The sequence below is a fragment of the Meles meles genome, chromosome 18, assembly GCF_922984935.1.
Source record: "Meles meles chromosome 18, mMelMel3.1 paternal haplotype, whole genome shotgun sequence".
Taxonomy (NCBI): domain Eukaryota; kingdom Metazoa; phylum Chordata; class Mammalia; order Carnivora; family Mustelidae; genus Meles; species Meles meles.
In genome coordinates, this window is record NC_060083.1 from 61,944,215 (window position 1) to 61,960,502 (window position 16,288).

Below are 16,288 nucleotides of genomic sequence, written 5' to 3' on the forward strand. Positions count from 1 at the left end.
GGCCCGGGCACGTGTGGCCGAGCCCGCGTCTGCCCCCGGGCCACAGCGTCGGCCCGCCTCCTCCCCTGCCCGCCCCGCGCCCCGCGCCCCGCGGGGCGCGGCCGGCACCTGGGTCCGCCCACTCCACCAGCCCCGCCGCCCGAGCCCGGCCCGCACCCGGCGACAGGAGCGAGGCAGGGGGCGCGCGTCTCCCGGCGGGGCTACCGCCCGCGCCAACCGGGACGCCCTCGGGGACCGCCCCTCGGCGCACACACGCGCGGCCCCGGAGCCCCTCGCCGTGCAGCCTGGTGGCTGGCGCCACCGAGGAGAAGACCCCGCAAGGCAGAGCCTGGCTGTCGCGTGACATTTTTCTTTCGTCCCATTGGTCAGAATGCGTCACATGACCAAGCCGCGCTGAAGGGGATGCTGGGAAATGTAGTCTTTATTCTTGGCAGCCATTTTGTTCTGGAACACTACTAAGCTGTAAGATCCAGGTTCCTCCATGACCTACCCCTTTGCGTCCAGCCCGACCTCGCCCATCCTCCTTTTCAGCGAAAAGAACCCCGCAGTTCTTCACCTGCACGTCCGCCCCCTACCTGGAAGGCTTCCCGGCCCACTCTGCTGCCCGCATCCATCCCGCAGGCCTCCTGGGCTGTCAGACCCTCGTCCTTGCCCCCCAACACCGGTGCAAACGCGGCCCCAGAGCACAGCTGCCCGGTCGTTCCCTGGAGCTGGGGCCCTGTGCCGTGGGAGGGAGGGTGAGCACCTGCACGGTCCCGCACCTGCTGTGCCCTGGCCCACCACCTGACAGCCCGGCCCAGCCCACCCCGCTCCGCGCTGGTCGTAGGAGCCCTGCCGTCCGCCTCTCGCGGGTTCCCGGGGCCGGCTGTGTTGGGGGACCCCGGGTTCCCGGGGCCCGCTGTGTTGGGGGACCCCGGGTTCCCGGGGCCGGCTGTGTTGGGGGACCCCGGGTTCCCGGGGCCCGCTGTGTTGGAGGACTCCTCCAGGCTGCGTTTCAGCGGGTGTCCGGGGGCGGGCGGGAGAATCTGCACCCAGTCCCTGGGCCACCTCCGAGGAGGCTCTGACGCACTCGGTGGGGCCGAGGAGCTGGGAATCGCCTGATGACCACATCTGCTTGCTGCAGCCCGTCGTCAGGTAGAGCCGCTGGGGGCAGGTTCACAGGTGAATGGGGTCGTACCACCTACTGGAGGCCTCCCAGGTGGAATGCTTGTTTCCATCCTTCACTGTCCACCTGGGCTCTGATCTCCAGGTGCGCACACAAACCCCATCACCCCGGCTCCTGGGGGGCAGACCCAGCCCTCCCCCACCTGCAGTCTGGCCGCAAGCCCTTCAGCATAGCACCCCCCCACACACACCTGTGGCATCTGTCACTGCCCCAGCAGCCACACTGATCTGGGCCACCACCCCCTCCTGCCCCAACCCCAGCAGGCACCTCCCTGCAGTCGGTTCCACAGCCCACCAGGAGCCAGGACTTGCCCCTGACCCCACTCCCCGGGCTCCTACCCATGCCATCCTGACTCGTCCCTGGCCGCCACCACCCCTCCCCAGGGACTGCCTCACCCCAGCCTCACTATTTTACTGTTTTACTGATTCACTCACCTGTCTCATTCACTGCTGGATCCCCCAAATTGAGAACCACGTCTGGCTCACGGAACGTGCTTCGTAGGTTCCGAGAGAGGGAGGGACAGAGACAGAGAAGGGGGTGGGAGAGGGTGCACCCTGAACTCAGGGGTCCCTTTCCCGTGCACACCCACCCCATGAGCACAGGTACAAGGAACCCCCTCTTCTGAGCCCCCCGCCGCTGAAGTCCACAAGTGAGATCACCCACATCTGTGTGCCCGTCCGAGGTTCCATGGGACCCCAGGAGGCAGGTGTGGTGGGCACTCACCTGGGCTACCAGGCTGTAGCAAGCCCAGCGCATCCCAGGATGCCCCTTCATGGGCACGGCGGGAAAAGGGGCTCACCTAAGCTGGGGCTCCTGTGGACAAAGCCAGGCTTGGGCTGAGCTGCTGGTCCTTGGCTCCCAGGTCCTTGGAAGCCCAGCCCAGAGCCTGACCGAGGCAGGCCTGAGACCCAGGCACCCTCGAGCTCTCCCTAACTTAGAAGCTGGAGAGGGCCCCTCCCAGTGCTCTGGGGTCAGGGTGAGCAGGGCACAGAGACCGAGAGTGGCTAGAAGAGGTGGAGTGGGGACCCAGGCCTATAGGATGGAGTGGCCCCTTCTGCTCTCCAGGCCTCTGGGATTGGTCCCCATCCTCCCCACAAGGACAGGTGTGCACAGGGGTGGGGAATGCGGGGGAGGGGCAGCCAGCCCAGAAGCCTCTGCTGGCAATAAAGGCAGATGCCACCTGAGGGCTGGGCTAGGGTGGCAGGCACACGGTGACCAGGGCTGTCTCCTGAGAAGTGGGTATGTGCACGGTCTCGTGTTCACGGAGGCGCAGGGCAAGACCGGCCCGGCTGACCCTGGGACTTTGTTCCTCATCAGGAACCAACGTCTTCATGTCGGGGCGCTTGACTGTCTTCCTGACCCTGGCTCTGGCCACCCTCCCGGCTCCTGGGGCAGGGGCTCCGCTTGGCAGGAGGGGTTCCCGGAATAAGCTGCTACTCGTGTCCTTTGACGGTTTCCGCTGGAACTATGACCAGGACGTACAAACCCCGAACCTGGACGCCATGGCGCTGGATGGAGTGAAGGCCCGCTACATGACGCCGGCCTTCGTCACCATGACCAGCCCCTGCCACTTCACCCTGGTCACGGGTGAGCGTGCGCCTCGGGCTGGGCCCTGGGGACAGGGAGGGGGCTGAAGAGGGAAGCCAGTGCGTGCACAGAGCCCAGTCCTCCGGGCGCTGCACAGGGACAAAGGAGACCAAGGAGGGGATGTCCCTGGGAGACACAGCACGACCGGGGGGGGGGGGGGGGGGGTCATCAACTAGCCTCACTGTCGGCGGGAACTTACACAAGGCATCAAAACGCCCAGCGGTCCCATTTTAAACAGTGACCCCCAACCAAGGTGTCCACGCAGGAGGGCTTCTGGAGGAAGTGAGCGTGGCCCGGCTCCAGATGGGCAGAGAGAGATGAGCCTGAGGTTCCTGCTGTTCCCACGCCGGCCCCGGAGATGCCCTCAAACCCTCCTTGGCTCTTTTGGGCTGGATGTCTGGCATGCAGGTGTCAGGAGGGCCACGCTCCCTCGGGAGACTCTGGTGGACCCTACTTGCCACTCCCAGCCTCCATGGCGCTTCTGGGGCCTGTCTCGCCAGCCCCAGCTGTCTCTCCTCGTCTTATGAGGGTGTTCATGCATAGACGCAGGGCCCACGGTGACTCAGACCGCCCTCATCCTAACCTAACTCGTCACATCGGCAATGACCCTATTTCCAAGCAAGGTCCCATGCTGAGGCTCCAGGTGACCGTGACCTCGGGGGGAGACCCGATTCAGTACAGACGTTCATCCACGTGCCAGCATTCTGTGACCGGGGCCCCCCCTGCAAGCATCTGGTTCTCCCTTCCCGCACGGCACCTGTTTCCTTACTAGATCGCGGAGGGAAATGCGGGGGGAGGGGCACGTGGCTTAACGTCCCTCCTGCTGTAGCTTCTGGGCACGAGGGACTGTGCACCCCACGCACAAAGTGAATTTTAGAAAAGAGCTCGTGGATGGAGCTCCGCGTGAGGCATTTAAATGTCTGGGATTCTGCTTTATGCCTGGCGGTAACTGTTCCGTTATTTCCCTCCGGATAGCCACTTGGGTCACTCCCGGTCCTTGCTAAAACCCACCAGGCCACAGATGATGTTGGCACACCTGTGTGCACGTTCGGCGGCAGGAGAAGCCGCTGGAAGGGGTCGTGGAAACTCGGGGCTGGAGAGGACGTGTCTGGGACCCCGAACGGGGACTTCCCCCACCCCCGGCCGCGTATGGGAAAGCCTGCCCCCTTCCCGCCTGCCCTCCCACCTCCTACCTCCCCTCTGCCGTCTCCTCCCCGCAGGCAAATACATCGAGAACCACGGGGTGGTTCACAACATGTACTACAACACCACCAGCAAGGTGAAGCTGCCCTACCACGCCACCCTAGGCATCCAGAGCTGGTGGGACAACGGCAGCGTTCCCATCTGGATCACCGCCCAGCGGCAGGTAGCGGGGGCCCGAGCCCACAGATGGCAGTCGGGGGACAGGGGACGGGAGGACCCGGCCCAGAAAGGCTGTGACCTGGTGAGACCCCGGCCCCGGGGTCCTGGGCTGACAGCACGGAGGGGTATTAGGTGGGGCCCGAGGCTGGTGAGTGCTGGGCGTGGATAAGCAACCGCCAGCAGGCTCCTGGCCCTGCCCAGTCCTCCCTGCAGCCCCGGGACCGGGACCGAAGCAATGGCTCCACCCTCCGGAAGGGAAGGGAAACGGCAGCCCCGGACCCTGGGCTCTGGGAGAGGGCGTCCACACAGGAAAAATAAGTTCACTCAACAAAAGGACATCTCACAATAGAACAGCTTTCCGCCTTCCCCCTTCGGGGAATTCCGCTCCGGGCTGGGCTGCCAACTTCCAGGGGCAAAGGGTCAGTAAGGGGCAGAATGTAGTGCCGAACCCAGGAACCTCTCCGTCCTGCAGCGCTCTGGGGGATCCCTGGCCCCGGAGATGTGGCTGCTCGCCAACAAGGTCAAACGGAGGTTTTCAAGATGACCCCAGAATGAACTTCGCAGCCTACACCCATCCTCGGGGCAGGGCGTCCACTCAGGTCGGGGTCCCTTCCCTCTGGAAGGAGCTACCCGGACGCCAGGCTCATGCTCAAAGTCAGAGCCAAGAGCCGGGCATGGCGTGGTGCCCGGTGGAAACAGAAGGGCAGCTGGGAAGCGGACATGCAGACAGGGCGAGCTTGGACCTCTGTGGTTCCAGGGAGAGGGTCCCTAAATAAAGCCGCTATCGACGTATGCAAAGACAGATGGGTGTCCAGGCCAGAAGGGCAGGCGAGGGGACACAGGTAGAAGGGCCAGGCTCCAGGCCAGAAGCGGAGGGCTGTCCGGGCAGCTCCGCGGTGGGGATGCAGGGCCATAGTGACGATGACACTGTGTATCTGGGCACAACTTTATGTCTGTTATGTCACGAGGGCTGGGTCCCCTGGGCACCCGCTCCCTCCTCCATAACATCAGTTTCACCCATGGGAATGTAGGAGTTATACAAAGCCGGTGCCTGCGGCGGGAGCAGGGCTGAGTGAGCGGGCAGGAGGAGAGGCAGCAGGCAGGGGGGCAGCAGCGACTGCGGCAGGAACTGGTGGGGGCGGGGGGCAAGCCCAAGGAGGCCTGTGGCTTTAAGCCCCCTTCCCTGGCAGGGCTTAAAGACTGGCTCCTTCTTCTACCCCGGCGGGAACGTCACCTACCAAGGCATGGCCGTGACCCTGAGCCGGAAGGAAGGCATTCTGCACAACTACAAAGATGAGCAGGAGTGGAAAGCCAACATCGACACGGTGATGAAATGGTTCACCGACGAGGGCCTGGACCTGGTCACGCTCTACTTTGGGGAGCCAGACTCCACGGGCCACAAGTACGGCCCCGAGTCCCAGCAGAGGAAGGACATGGTGATGCAGGTGGACAGGACGGTGGGCTACCTTCGGGACAGCATCAGGAGGAGCGGCCTGGAGGGCAGCCTCAACCTGATCATCACGTCCGACCACGGCATGACCACCGTCCACAAGCAGGCCCAGGACCTTGTGGAGTTCCACGCGTTCCCCAACTTCACCTTCAAGGACATCGAGTTTGAGCTCCTGGACTACGGGCCCAACGGGATGCTGCTCCCCAAGGAAGGGATGCTGGACAAGGTGTACGAGGTCCTCAAGGACGCCCACCCCAAACTCCACGTCTACAAGAAGGAGTCCTTCCCCACGTCCCTCCACTACGCCGGGAACCCCAGGATCACGCCACTGCTCATGTACAGTGACCCTGGCTACGTCATCCATGGGGTGAGCTCCTTGCCCGACGCCCGGCTCGGGCAGGCTCCTCCACTGGGCGGCTGGGTCTCTCCCTTGCTGTAAAAAGCCCCCCCGTACTGCTCATGAGTCCCCACTTGGAGGGGCACCGGCCACCAAAGGGACACACCCGTCACTGTGCAACCGGTATGAGTGTGTGCGCATGTACTGGGCATCAACGTGTGAGGTCTGTGCGCGTGTGAACGACGTACACGCTTTGTGTGCGTGGGTTGTGTGAAAGCATGGACGTGTGTGTGCTTGCGTGCAGGGTGAAGCGGGGGCGGATGGGCTGTAAGAAATGAGAAATGGCGGGGGGGAGGGCAGGAGCCTGGTGGGGTCAGCGAGAGCCAAGGGATGCCAAAGGGCAAGGAAGATGCAGGGGGCAGGGGAGAGGGCCTCGGGGAAGGAGGTGCCACCCTGCAAGCTTGGGGTGGGCCTGGGTTGGCAGGTCTTCCCGGAGGCTCTCCCTCGGGGCCGCAGGTCTTTGGAGCCTCGGAATTCAGAGACACCCTCCCGCCCCACCCCTGCCCGTGTGAACCCTTCCCAGAGGTCTTCTGCCCCCGCAGGGGCGCTGCCGGTGGGGAGGGCAGGGGTGGGCTGGGAGTCCCCGCGGAGACTCAGGCCCTCCCCTCCCCGGCAGAGAGTGAACGTGCAGTTCAACAAAGGAGAGCACGGTTTCCACAACGAGGCCATGGACATGAAGACCATCTTCCGGGCCGTGGGCCCCAGCTTCCGGAGGGGCCTGGAGGTGGAGCCCTTCGAGAGCGTCCACGTGTACGAGCTCATGTGCCTTCTGCTGGGCCTCGTGCCCGAGGCCAACGACGGGCTCCTGAGCACGCTGCTGCCCATGCTCTGGGAAGCCAGCCACGGGCCCCAGAGCACCCCCTCGGGTAAGGGGCTGCCCATTCAGCCGCAGCGCCAGCAGCCGCCTGGGGCCACCTTCCCTTTCCTTGTCCTGCATCCCGGAAACATCTCAAGCCCCTGGCAGCGCCGAGGGGAGGGCCGGCGGATGTGAGCAGCCAGAGAAGCAGGCGCTTTGCCCACAGGACAGGCCCCTGCTGAAGTCCACCTCGGGGCTCCTGGCTCCCCGTGACCCGCTCTCCCGCTTGGCCTTGGGAGGGCTCCTTCCCGGAGTCTTCCTCTGTGGGCCTCCCCCAAACACGCCCTCACCCCCACCCTGGCCCATCCCCAGGCCAGAGGTCACCTGGGAGCTGACGAGACTGCAGACCCCAGTGGGGGCCTGGCCGGAGGTGTGTGGGCCCTGCTCCCCTCAGGGGACGGGCCTGGTGAGAGCCGAGGTCAGGGGGCTTGTGGGAGGCGGGGAAGGGCACCGGGCCCACCCTCGAGGAGCAGGGGTGAGTGACATGCTCCGCTCACCGGGTTCTCTGAATTTCCTCAGGCTCTGCTCTCCCGCCAAGTGGCCGGCCCCCTGTGCTGACGGGACTGCTGACAGCTGTGATGCTTCTGGCCAAGTTCGCATAATGCTCTGTCGCTGGAGGTCAGAAGCCCAGGAGGCCAGGGGAGGTTGGACCTGACGCCCCCACTAGAGACCTGGGTCCCCCACAGCGCAGCAGAAGGGAGTCAGTGCTCAAGAACCCCCCACAAGTCCCTTCCAGCCGCTCTGCTCTAGGCTTGGAGCGGGCCTTTCCGAAGCAGGCAGAGAGCCCATGAGGCTCAGACCCTACTCAGCCTCCTCCCTGCCTGCCTGCAAGGCCTGCGTGCTCCCCGGGGACGAGGCAGACCCCAGATGCCATCGGGGTCAGGTGTGTGGGGAGAGCTGCAAGGGCAGGAGTCCCGGAATATTCCAGAAGCCAGCTCGAAGGATCTGGCGTGCCCTGTGACAACCCCATCTTGTTTCTGCCCTGGGGCGCCGTGGCCCTCCAGCTGAAGCAGAAGCAAATCATTCATTCCCTCTCAAGCCACACGGTGGGAGCCGGCTGGGCGTCGGGCTCTGCCCTGGGCTCTGGGCATCCACAGTGAATGACGCAGCCTGGGCCCTGCACCCCAGAGGCTATGATCCAGGGGTCACAGAGAGCGGATAACAGGGACAGGACAAACCAGTGTGCGAGGTGACGGACCAGGTCAGGTGTCGCGGCAGAGAGAGGACTGGGCCACAGCCAGGAGCAGGAGTCCGGAATGAGGAGGCTGAGCCAGCCTTGCCCAGCCCAGGGATGAAGCTCCTGGCAGGGGAGAGCGAATGAGAGCCCCCGAGGCGGCCCTGCCCCTCCTGTTTGTGGACAGGAAGGGAGGCCCGGGCTTGGAAGCTGGTAAGGGAGGATGGGGACGCATGAGCTCTCTGTGGTCGCAGGGAGCAGTCTTCCCGGACAGGCAGTGGGGACCCCCAGCCAAATGACATGGGGATACACCTGATTTGACACCAACGATTGAAGGAGCACAGGATTGCCAGGCTCGAGAGGAGGGACGGTCACTTAGGACGGTCCCCCGGGGGTCTGGGCAGAACATCTCAGGAGCAGAGTGGAGATGGTGCAAATGGGTGGGTTCGAGAGACCCTTCGGGGCTGCCTTTCTAGGGAGACACAGATGCGATATGAAGGCTGCATGGACAGCTCGGGGCCTGGGCGGCCCGGAGAGGGACAGAGCTGCTCACTGAGACGCGAGGAGAGACAGGGACATGGCAGCCCAGGTGGGACGGAGGCCGGAAGACAGAGGGGCTGCAGGGCTCTCGCCACCAAACCGTAGGGCTGGATGGGACCAGGGAGATGATTTGGCCGACCCCCTCTGACCCAGATGGGACGCTGCTGCCTAAGAGGTTAGCTGGCTGGCCTGGGACCCTGCAGGTGACGGAGCAGTGTCTGAACCTGGTTTTAACCCCTCGTCTGGAGTCCTTTCAGCTGCAACCAGAAGCAATAAAAGACCCGACGTGTGGCCTTTCCTATCTCTGTGGTGTAAATGCTCCCACAGAGGCCAATTTCAAGCTCCCAAAGCAAGGCCACAACAGCCAGGTCAGGAAGAGACCGCAGAGTCGGCCCTCAGGCCAGAGCCCAGGCCGGGCATGGAGCTCAGAGCCGTGGAGACAACCTCCCCCGTGGGGTTGGTCACTGCGGCTGCTGAACCCCGGGTCCGAACGAGGCTGCTGCCTTGTGGGCCCCGTTCTTCCCTCCAGACACAGTGCCCGAAGGACTCGCTCCTGCCTGAGCAACCGGGCAGCCCTTCACCGTGACCTAAGATCCTCCCTCCCCAGGCGGGCAGGCAGAGCGTCGGGGAGACAGAGGCACCCGTGGGCTCTCCTCCCGTGGGGTCCGCAGTGTGCAGGGCACGACCCCCAGCCAGGCCCAGGAAAGGCCCCCAGCCCGGCGGGAAGGGTGTAACCCCCAGCCATTCCCCACCCCATCCCCACTCCCACCCACGCGTGCCCTCCTGGGTCGGGCGGAGGGTCTGGAGTCCCCACAGGGGTCCTCCTCGGTCACACCCCAGCGGGAGTGTCCGGGCCTCTGTCTGCCCGCCCGCTTCCCACCGCTGCCTCCCCGCACCCGCTCCCGCTCCGCCCCCAGACCTTCCTCGCCCTGCCCAGCCCTTCCCCTCAGCCAACACACACTTGTTCTTCCGGGCCTGCCTCCTCCAGGAAGCCTCCCAGAAGCCGTCCTCTCGCGGTGTCAGTCTGCTGGACTCGGATGAGCCTGTCTCCGCCCTTGCCCCAGACCTCGGCGTCCCCCAGCCCCGGCTCCCGCTCCTCCCCCGCTTCCCGCAGGCCCCGCCCAGAGCCGTGCGGTCCGCGGCCACGCGGGGGCGCCCGAGAGTCCCGCGCGCGAAGGTCCGGACCTGACCCGGCTCCGACCGAACCCCGGACCCGCCCAGAGCGAGCCCCGCTTCGGCCTTCGGCTCCGGCGGGGACGCAGGGCAGGTGGCCGGGACGCCTGGCCTCGTGGAGTCCGCACGCCTCTGCCCTGGTGGCCGCCCCGCCGGGCTGCCGGGACCCGGGGGACGAAGGACAGGGCCGCGGTCACTTGCAGGCCTTCTGCTCCGGAGCCTGCGGGGATTTCCAGCGTCCTTAGCCGCTGGCCCCAGCTGTGACGCGTTCCCCACGCCTCAGGCCACCTCACAGCCCCTGGGGACCCCTGCTGGCCTGCCGGGAGAGGGGACAGTGGGGGATGGGAAGGCTCTTTGCAGACGGACAGAATCCCTAAGCCACGTGGTTCAAGCAAAAAAGTGAAAATGTTAAAACAGGTGCGAACACCGCAAACAGTAGACCACCCTGGGTGGGGTGAGGGAGGGGAGGGGGAGGGAGTGTGTGCGACCCACGGCTCTAGACATACAGATGCTGCTGCAGAACCCGCAGCACCGAAGGGCAGTGACCAGCTGCAGAGAGGGCACTGGGCCCCCAGGCAGGGAGCAAGAGGGGGGTCATGTGCCCCAGAGTCTGAACACGGAGCCAACCAGAGCATCTCAGGGCCACTTTATCTTTTTAAGATTTCTTTTATTTATTTGTCAGAGAGAGAGAGAGCACAAGCAGGGAGAGCAGCAGACAGAGGGAGAAGCGGGCTCCCCAGCAAGCAGGGAGCCCCATGCGGGACCCGATCCCAGGACCCTGGGACCATGACCCAAGCTGAAGGCAGACGCCTCACCGACTGAGCGCAGTCGGTCCCCACTCGCAGGCCGCGGCCTCGGTGGTTAGCCTTCCCCAGCCTCGGTCGGCTCATCTGAAAACGCCGGGCAGTGAGGAAGGCGCACCGCTCTGAGATGGGCCCAGGACAACGCGTGGAGGCAGGTGCCCCTTGGTGTGGCCACGGGCAAGGCTGCACTGACGTGGTTGCCGCTGGCCGGTCCAGGCAGCTTCGGGAACAATCCAGGTGTAGCAGCGGGAGACATCCCTCGAAGGTTCTCGGACCGCCTAGGCCCCGCCGGCGAAAAGCCCCTCCCCGGGCCTCTTCCACCCCTGACTTGCTCTCCACTCGTTCTCCAGAACCCATCCCCACCCGCCCTCCGCAGCTGCCCGACCAGCTGCCCAGACCTGGAGTCCTGCCTCGCCTTAACGGCCCTGGGTCCCCCGCCCTACAGCGAACAATTTTCCTAGGAGCGTCCCACCCCCATGGCAGCCTGCTCTAGGAGACCCAGACCAGCCTGCCTGCTCACACCAGCTTCCCACTGCACCGGCCCCGATCCCATCCTGGCCCTTGGGAATCGGCGCCACCTGGCTGGAGGGGACCCGCAGGAGTATCCACGTGCATTCACACCTGGAGGGCAGTGAGCACACTCCGGTGCCCGTGTAACCACCACGACCCACGGGTCTCCAAAAGACGCCCCACCTTCCCCAAGAGCCCACCGTGCCGTTGCTCAGCCTCGTCTACTCTCCAGGGGATAGGGACAGTTATCTTAAGAATCGCTCGATGACTTTTTCAAAGAGAGGAACACCCAGGGCTGCTTGCCGTGAGGCTAAATTTCCCATCTGTGCAGCTGTGGGGGTGGCGTGTGCACGGAGGACCATCCTGAGCCCCCCCTTCCCCCACGATCACTAATGCAATGCTGTGCAGCCCCAGGCAAGTCGCTAACCTCCGGGCCATTTCCTCATTGTAAAATCAGGACTGATAGCTGTACGGTCTCCTAGGCTGGTCCTAACGATTAAACGGGTTATTATTTGTAAACCTCTCAGAACCGGACCTGCAGAAGGCCCACGTGTTCTGCTTTAGGACTTAACGAAGAGACGGGCAGTGGCTAGGGAGAAAGTCACAGCTGCTCTCTTCTCAGTTCCCTTCCACGCCTTCTTGCTTCTCTCGCAGAAAGTTTCGGGTCCGTGACACAAAGCCTTCAGCGCCTTGCTGCGGTAGCACAGAGAGGGCCCAGGCTCGGAGCTGGGGTGGGCCACGTAGCAAAGGGTGCCTTGTTACAGCCCTGGTCTCGGTCTCCTTGCCTTGTCTTCGTTTTCATGATCACCGACAGTTTGCCGTGAGAACTACTGATTTTCCATTTATATCTGTTATTTCCCATTTTTTCCTTTGAAAATTAACAAGTACAGAAGGATGAGCTAATTTTTTAAAGATTTTATTTATTTATTTGACAGACAGAGATCACAAGTAGGCAGAGAGGCAGGCGGGGTGGGGGGGAAGCAGGCTCCCCTCTGAGCAGAGGGCCTGATACGGGACTCAATCCCAGTACCCTGGGACCATGACCTGAGCCAAAGGCAGAGGCTTTAACCCACTGAGCTACCCAGGCTCCCCAGGGTGAGTTAATTTAAGGGGAAAATGTCGACCACATGATAGTGGGGTTGGCAGGTGGACAGGACAGAATGTATAAATAGTAAGGGAGGGGGCCAGAGATAAACACTGGAGGCCGCCCAGGCTCCCGCCTGCCTCCTCTCCCCTCCCACCAGGTGGCCAGCCCCGGAAGCTTCCGGAGGGCAGCACTCGGTCTCCCGGGGGCAGGTGTCCAGAGACTGCCCCCTGGGGAGTTCAGGACACTCCTGAAAACTAACATTGTAATTCCCCGTACAGAGTTCATTTTACTGTCGGTCCAACTAAAACGGTCGGAAGAAAAGCCCAGCTGAAACAGCAGATCACTGATTCTGGAGCCACGCGCGACTGACACTCACCACGGGCCGCATACGGCGGTCTGTTCGTCGGCTCAAAGCCTTGTTGGATTTAGTCAGTGCACGTGCTGGCAGGAATGGGGGGGACATCCAAGTACTACTGGCCAGTTCAAGAGGGACAGGGGTAAATGATGGGGACAGTGAAAGCCGCCTTTGTCAGGAGGCCTCACCCCTTTACAGCCGGCCCTGCACGCCATCACCAGGAGGCGGCGCTCTTGGGCTCTTCAACACCCTTTGAAGCCTTTCCCAAGCGGTTTGTGAAACCGAGAGGAATTCAGAACCTCTGTTTCCACCGGCTTCTCCTTCCCCTGTTCCTCTGACATAACCACATCAACCTTAGGGGGGTGGTCAAAGAGTATTCGTTCCCCCAAATTTTAGATGGAGCCCCAAGCGAATGCCCGTAGTTCAGAGAAGTAGAACTTTTCAAATCAGATTTGTCCTCCGATCCGTTGAGGGAAGGGATCACATAGCCCCATGCTGGGCACAAGGGCCACTCTGGATCTGCCTGCCTCTGAATCGCTTTGTTCAGGCTGTGCAGGTGAGCCTGCGTGCGCGCGCACACACACACACACACACACACGTGTCCGGATCGGGAGGTCTGGAGTAGGCCTGAGAACCTGCATTTCTGAGGAGCTCCCAGGTAATTCTCGTGCTGCGGCCACAGTATCACACTTGAGAATTGTCGCCCTTCGTCAAAGCTATGGGGGCGCCTGGGTGGCTCCGTCGGTTCTGCTCAGTGGCGAGTCTGCTTCTCCCTCTCCCTCTGCTTCTCCTCCTTGCTTGTGCTCTCTCCCTCAAATAGATAAAATATGTATGTAAGGAAATAAAAATAGGCGCCTGGGTCTGCCTTGGGCTCAGGTCATGATCCGGGGTCCTGGGATCGAGCCCACATCGGGCTCTCTGCTGCGTGGGGAGCCTAGTTCTCCCTGTCCCTCTGCCTGCTGCTCTGCCTGCTTGTGCTCTCCCTCTCTCTTTCTGTCAAATAAATAATAAAATCTTTTTAAAATAAACAATAAAAATAAAGGTTATGAATGAATGAACAGAAACTGGTTAACAGGATTACAAGTGGGGCCGGCGAGCCCCGAGCGGAAGTGGGAGGGAGCACAATCCCAGGAAGGCCAGGCCAGCCCCTTCCCTCAGGTGCTCCCTGAGGGCGCAAGTCAGTGGGTTCTTCCAGAACCCAGTGAACTGCCGGCCCAGATCCTCTCCTCCCCGCTGAAGAGGAGCTTGTGTCCAAGGCGGGGGCTCGCTCTGGCCCACCGGCCTGGGCCCCTGCAGGCGCACAGCCGCGCTCGCAGTCCGGGCCGCCTTCACCACCCCAGGAGCCTCTGGCCGCTGCGCCTTCACGCTGCGCCTTCGCACCCGACCTCACCGAGGGCTTTGCGCGTCCACTGGCCGCGAGGCGGGGCAGCGGGACTCGCTGGGCGCCCAGCCCCAGGCCCGCGGGGGACACGGGCGAGCGGTCCAGGTCCCGCAGACCAGCAGCAGGGGCGGAGGACCGGCCGGGGCGCCCCACCAGGAGGGGCGTCGGCGACAGTGACTCGCAAGGATGTGTCCAAGGGAACCCCGCGCGGCCGCGCTTTTCCGGGGCGAGCGGACTCCCCTCCCCCACGCCCGCCGTCGGGGTGCGCAGCGCCCCTCACCCGACCGCGGACCGCCGAGCGGGAGCTGCCGTCGCCATGGTTACGCGCCGCGGGAGGTCCCGGCGCCGCAGGCGGTGCGCAGTGGCCGGGCGGAAGCCCGCGACGGGACTCGGAGGGCCTCGCGCCGCACTCGCTCGCTGCCCTGTCCCATGCCACCCGCGCACACCGCACGCACACTGCACACACACCGCACACACCTCACGTGCACCGCACACACCGCACACCGCACACACACTGCACACACACCGCACACACCTCACGTACACCGCACACACCGCACAACCGCACACACACAGCGCACACCGCACACACACCGCACACCGCACACACACTGCACACACACCACACACACCTCACGTACACCGCACGCACACCGCACACACACCGCGCCACCGCACACACACCGCGCCACCGCACACACAACGCGCCACCACACACACAGCGCACACACAGCGCACACACAGCACACAGAAGAACGCGCACCGCCACACGCGCGCACCCCGCCCCCACCCGCGCCGGAAGCATCCCTCCCCAGGCCAGCTGTAAACACTCGTACAACACGCACCACCCGCCCTGAGCCCACTCGGGACCAGGCACCCGCAGCTCCGCGTCTACACTCGCCCGCACAGCCAGCGGAGGGTCGCAGCCGGGTCCGCGCACGCGCAGCGAGCTGGCGCACCCCTGCCCTTTGCGGGCCTCAGTGCGGACCCACCTTCTGGTCCCTCAGAGGATGGGCGACCTGCTAGGCACGCTCCGCTCACCTGGAAGGTCACCGCGGCCGCCCCGGACCCGCCACCGCCAGTCCCACCCTGAGCGCCCAGACCCCTGCCACGCGCGGGACCCCCGCGGGGGCGCGGCCAAAGCGCCGCGGGCTTGGCCAAGGGCGTTCAGTGCGGCCGTTGCCCAGCGAGGACCGCGATCTCGGGGAAGCCTCGTTTCCTCACCCCTCCATCCCGCATGGCAGGGGCAGGAGTGGGGGGGGGGACCTGGGGGGGGGGGGGACCTGGGGACCAGGGAGGGACCAGGGCCCCTCACACACGGGAGCACAGAGAACGCCAGGAATCTCGCTCATCCGGAGAACCTAACCCAGCCGACTTTTAAAATTTTGTTTTTGGTGCTAAATGACTGTGTGGCTTTTGACCTAACTCTCCAAAGAAGTCCAGAAAGGGGCGTCCGGGGGCTCAGTCGGTGGAGCCTCTGCCTTTGGCTCAGGTCATGATTGGGGTCCTGGGATCCAACCCCCAGTAGGACTCCCTGCTCAGCGGGGAGCCTGCTTCTCCCTCACCTTCTCCTCTCATGCTCTCTCTCACCGGCTCTCTCTCAAATAAATAATAAAGTAAAATCTTAAAAAAAGAAACAAAACAGGTCGCCTGGGTGGCTCAGTGAGTAAAGCCTCTGCCTTTAGCTCAGGTCATGGTCTCAGGGTCCTGGGATGGAGCCCTGCACTGGGCTCTCTGCTCAGCAGGGAACCTGCTTCCCCCTCTCTCTCTGCCTGCCTCTCTGCCTACTTGTGACCTCTCTCTGTCAAATAAATAAATATAATCTTCAAAAGAAATTTTTAAAAAATAGCTCAGAAAGAGGAGGGACATAGCCTTAGCAAAACTCAAAACTTCATGTGTGAATTTATATAAACAAGTTTTCCCATAGATGACACTAATAAATGAAAAACAGGAATGAACCAAGTCTCTGGAAAATAAATAATATTCATCCAAAGACACATGAACCACTTGAAACGTGCAGCCCCATGTCATTAAGAGATGCAGTTCAACATTTTAGTGATCATAGATATTACATTTATATATTATAAATATTATATTATATATTATGTTATATATTACATGCATAATAAATATATATCACAATTTAATATACTTACGCTGGTTTGGTCACGGATTAATTGCATTACTCAATCCAGAATAATTTTTTTTAATACCGAGTCTTAGAGCTGCCTGAAATCACACAAGTTAAATTTGAATCATGTTTTTGTTGCAGAAACCTATGCTTGAGTGATTAGTGAATTACTTTCAAACATAAAGTGTTTTTATTAAAAATAAAATTCAGCGGAAGAAGGGAGACAAGCCCCTCCCAGGAGGAAGAGAAAAGAACCGAGAAGAATTTGTCCACATTTTTGGTATTGTGGGGTCACATCCTACGTTGTATACATTTCC

At 62.5% G+C, this 16,288-nt stretch overlaps 2 protein-coding genes across 6 annotated transcripts in view; one reads left to right on the forward strand and one right to left on the reverse strand.

Annotated features, from left to right (window-relative positions):
• Nucleotides 1-327, reverse strand: part of LOC123930193 — a 32,966-nt gene extending 32,639 nt beyond the window's left edge. For all 4 annotated transcript variants that reach the window (XR_006816004.1, XR_006816005.1, XR_006816003.1 and 1 more), the window contains exon 1: nucleotides 157-327. The gene's annotated coding sequence lies outside the window, so the exon portion shown is untranslated. The remainder of the gene's footprint in view (nucleotides 1-156) is intronic.
• A 2,038-nt stretch (nucleotides 328-2,365) lies between these two features.
• ENPP7 (ectonucleotide pyrophosphatase/phosphodiesterase 7) lies at nucleotides 2,366-10,135 on the forward strand. Of its 2 annotated transcripts, none has more exons than XM_045983863.1 (6): nucleotides 2,366-2,752; nucleotides 3,973-4,118; nucleotides 5,305-5,931; nucleotides 6,578-6,827; nucleotides 7,337-7,461; nucleotides 9,520-10,135. In XM_045983863.1, exons 1-5 carry the CDS (start codon nucleotides 2,407-2,409, stop codon nucleotides 7,417-7,419), a joined length of 1,452 nt encoding a protein of 483 aa, XP_045839819.1. In that variant the 5' UTR covers nucleotides 2,366-2,406; the 3' UTR covers nucleotides 7,420-7,461; nucleotides 9,520-10,135. The 2 variants fall into 2 exon arrangements, with proteins under 2 accessions (XP_045839819.1, XP_045839818.1); XM_045983862.1 differs by having other exon boundaries at nucleotides 7,337-7,435.
• The last annotated feature ends 6,153 nt before the right edge of the window (nucleotides 10,136-16,288 follow it).

Excerpts from the sequence above, each read along its gene's own strand:
- ENPP7 (XM_045983863.1), top strand. The coding sequence starts at position 2,407 with ATGTGCACGGTCTCGTGTTCACGGAGGCGCAGGGCAAGACCGGCCCGG. Across the intron at positions 5,932-6,577 it reads CTGGCTACGTCATCCATGGG|AGAGTGAACGTGCAGTTCAA; the intron begins GTGAGCTCCTTG and ends CCTCCCCGGCAG. Across the intron at positions 6,828-7,336 it reads GCCCCAGAGCACCCCCTCGG|GCTCTGCTCTCCCGCCAAGT; the intron begins GTAAGGGGCTGC and ends GAATTTCCTCAG.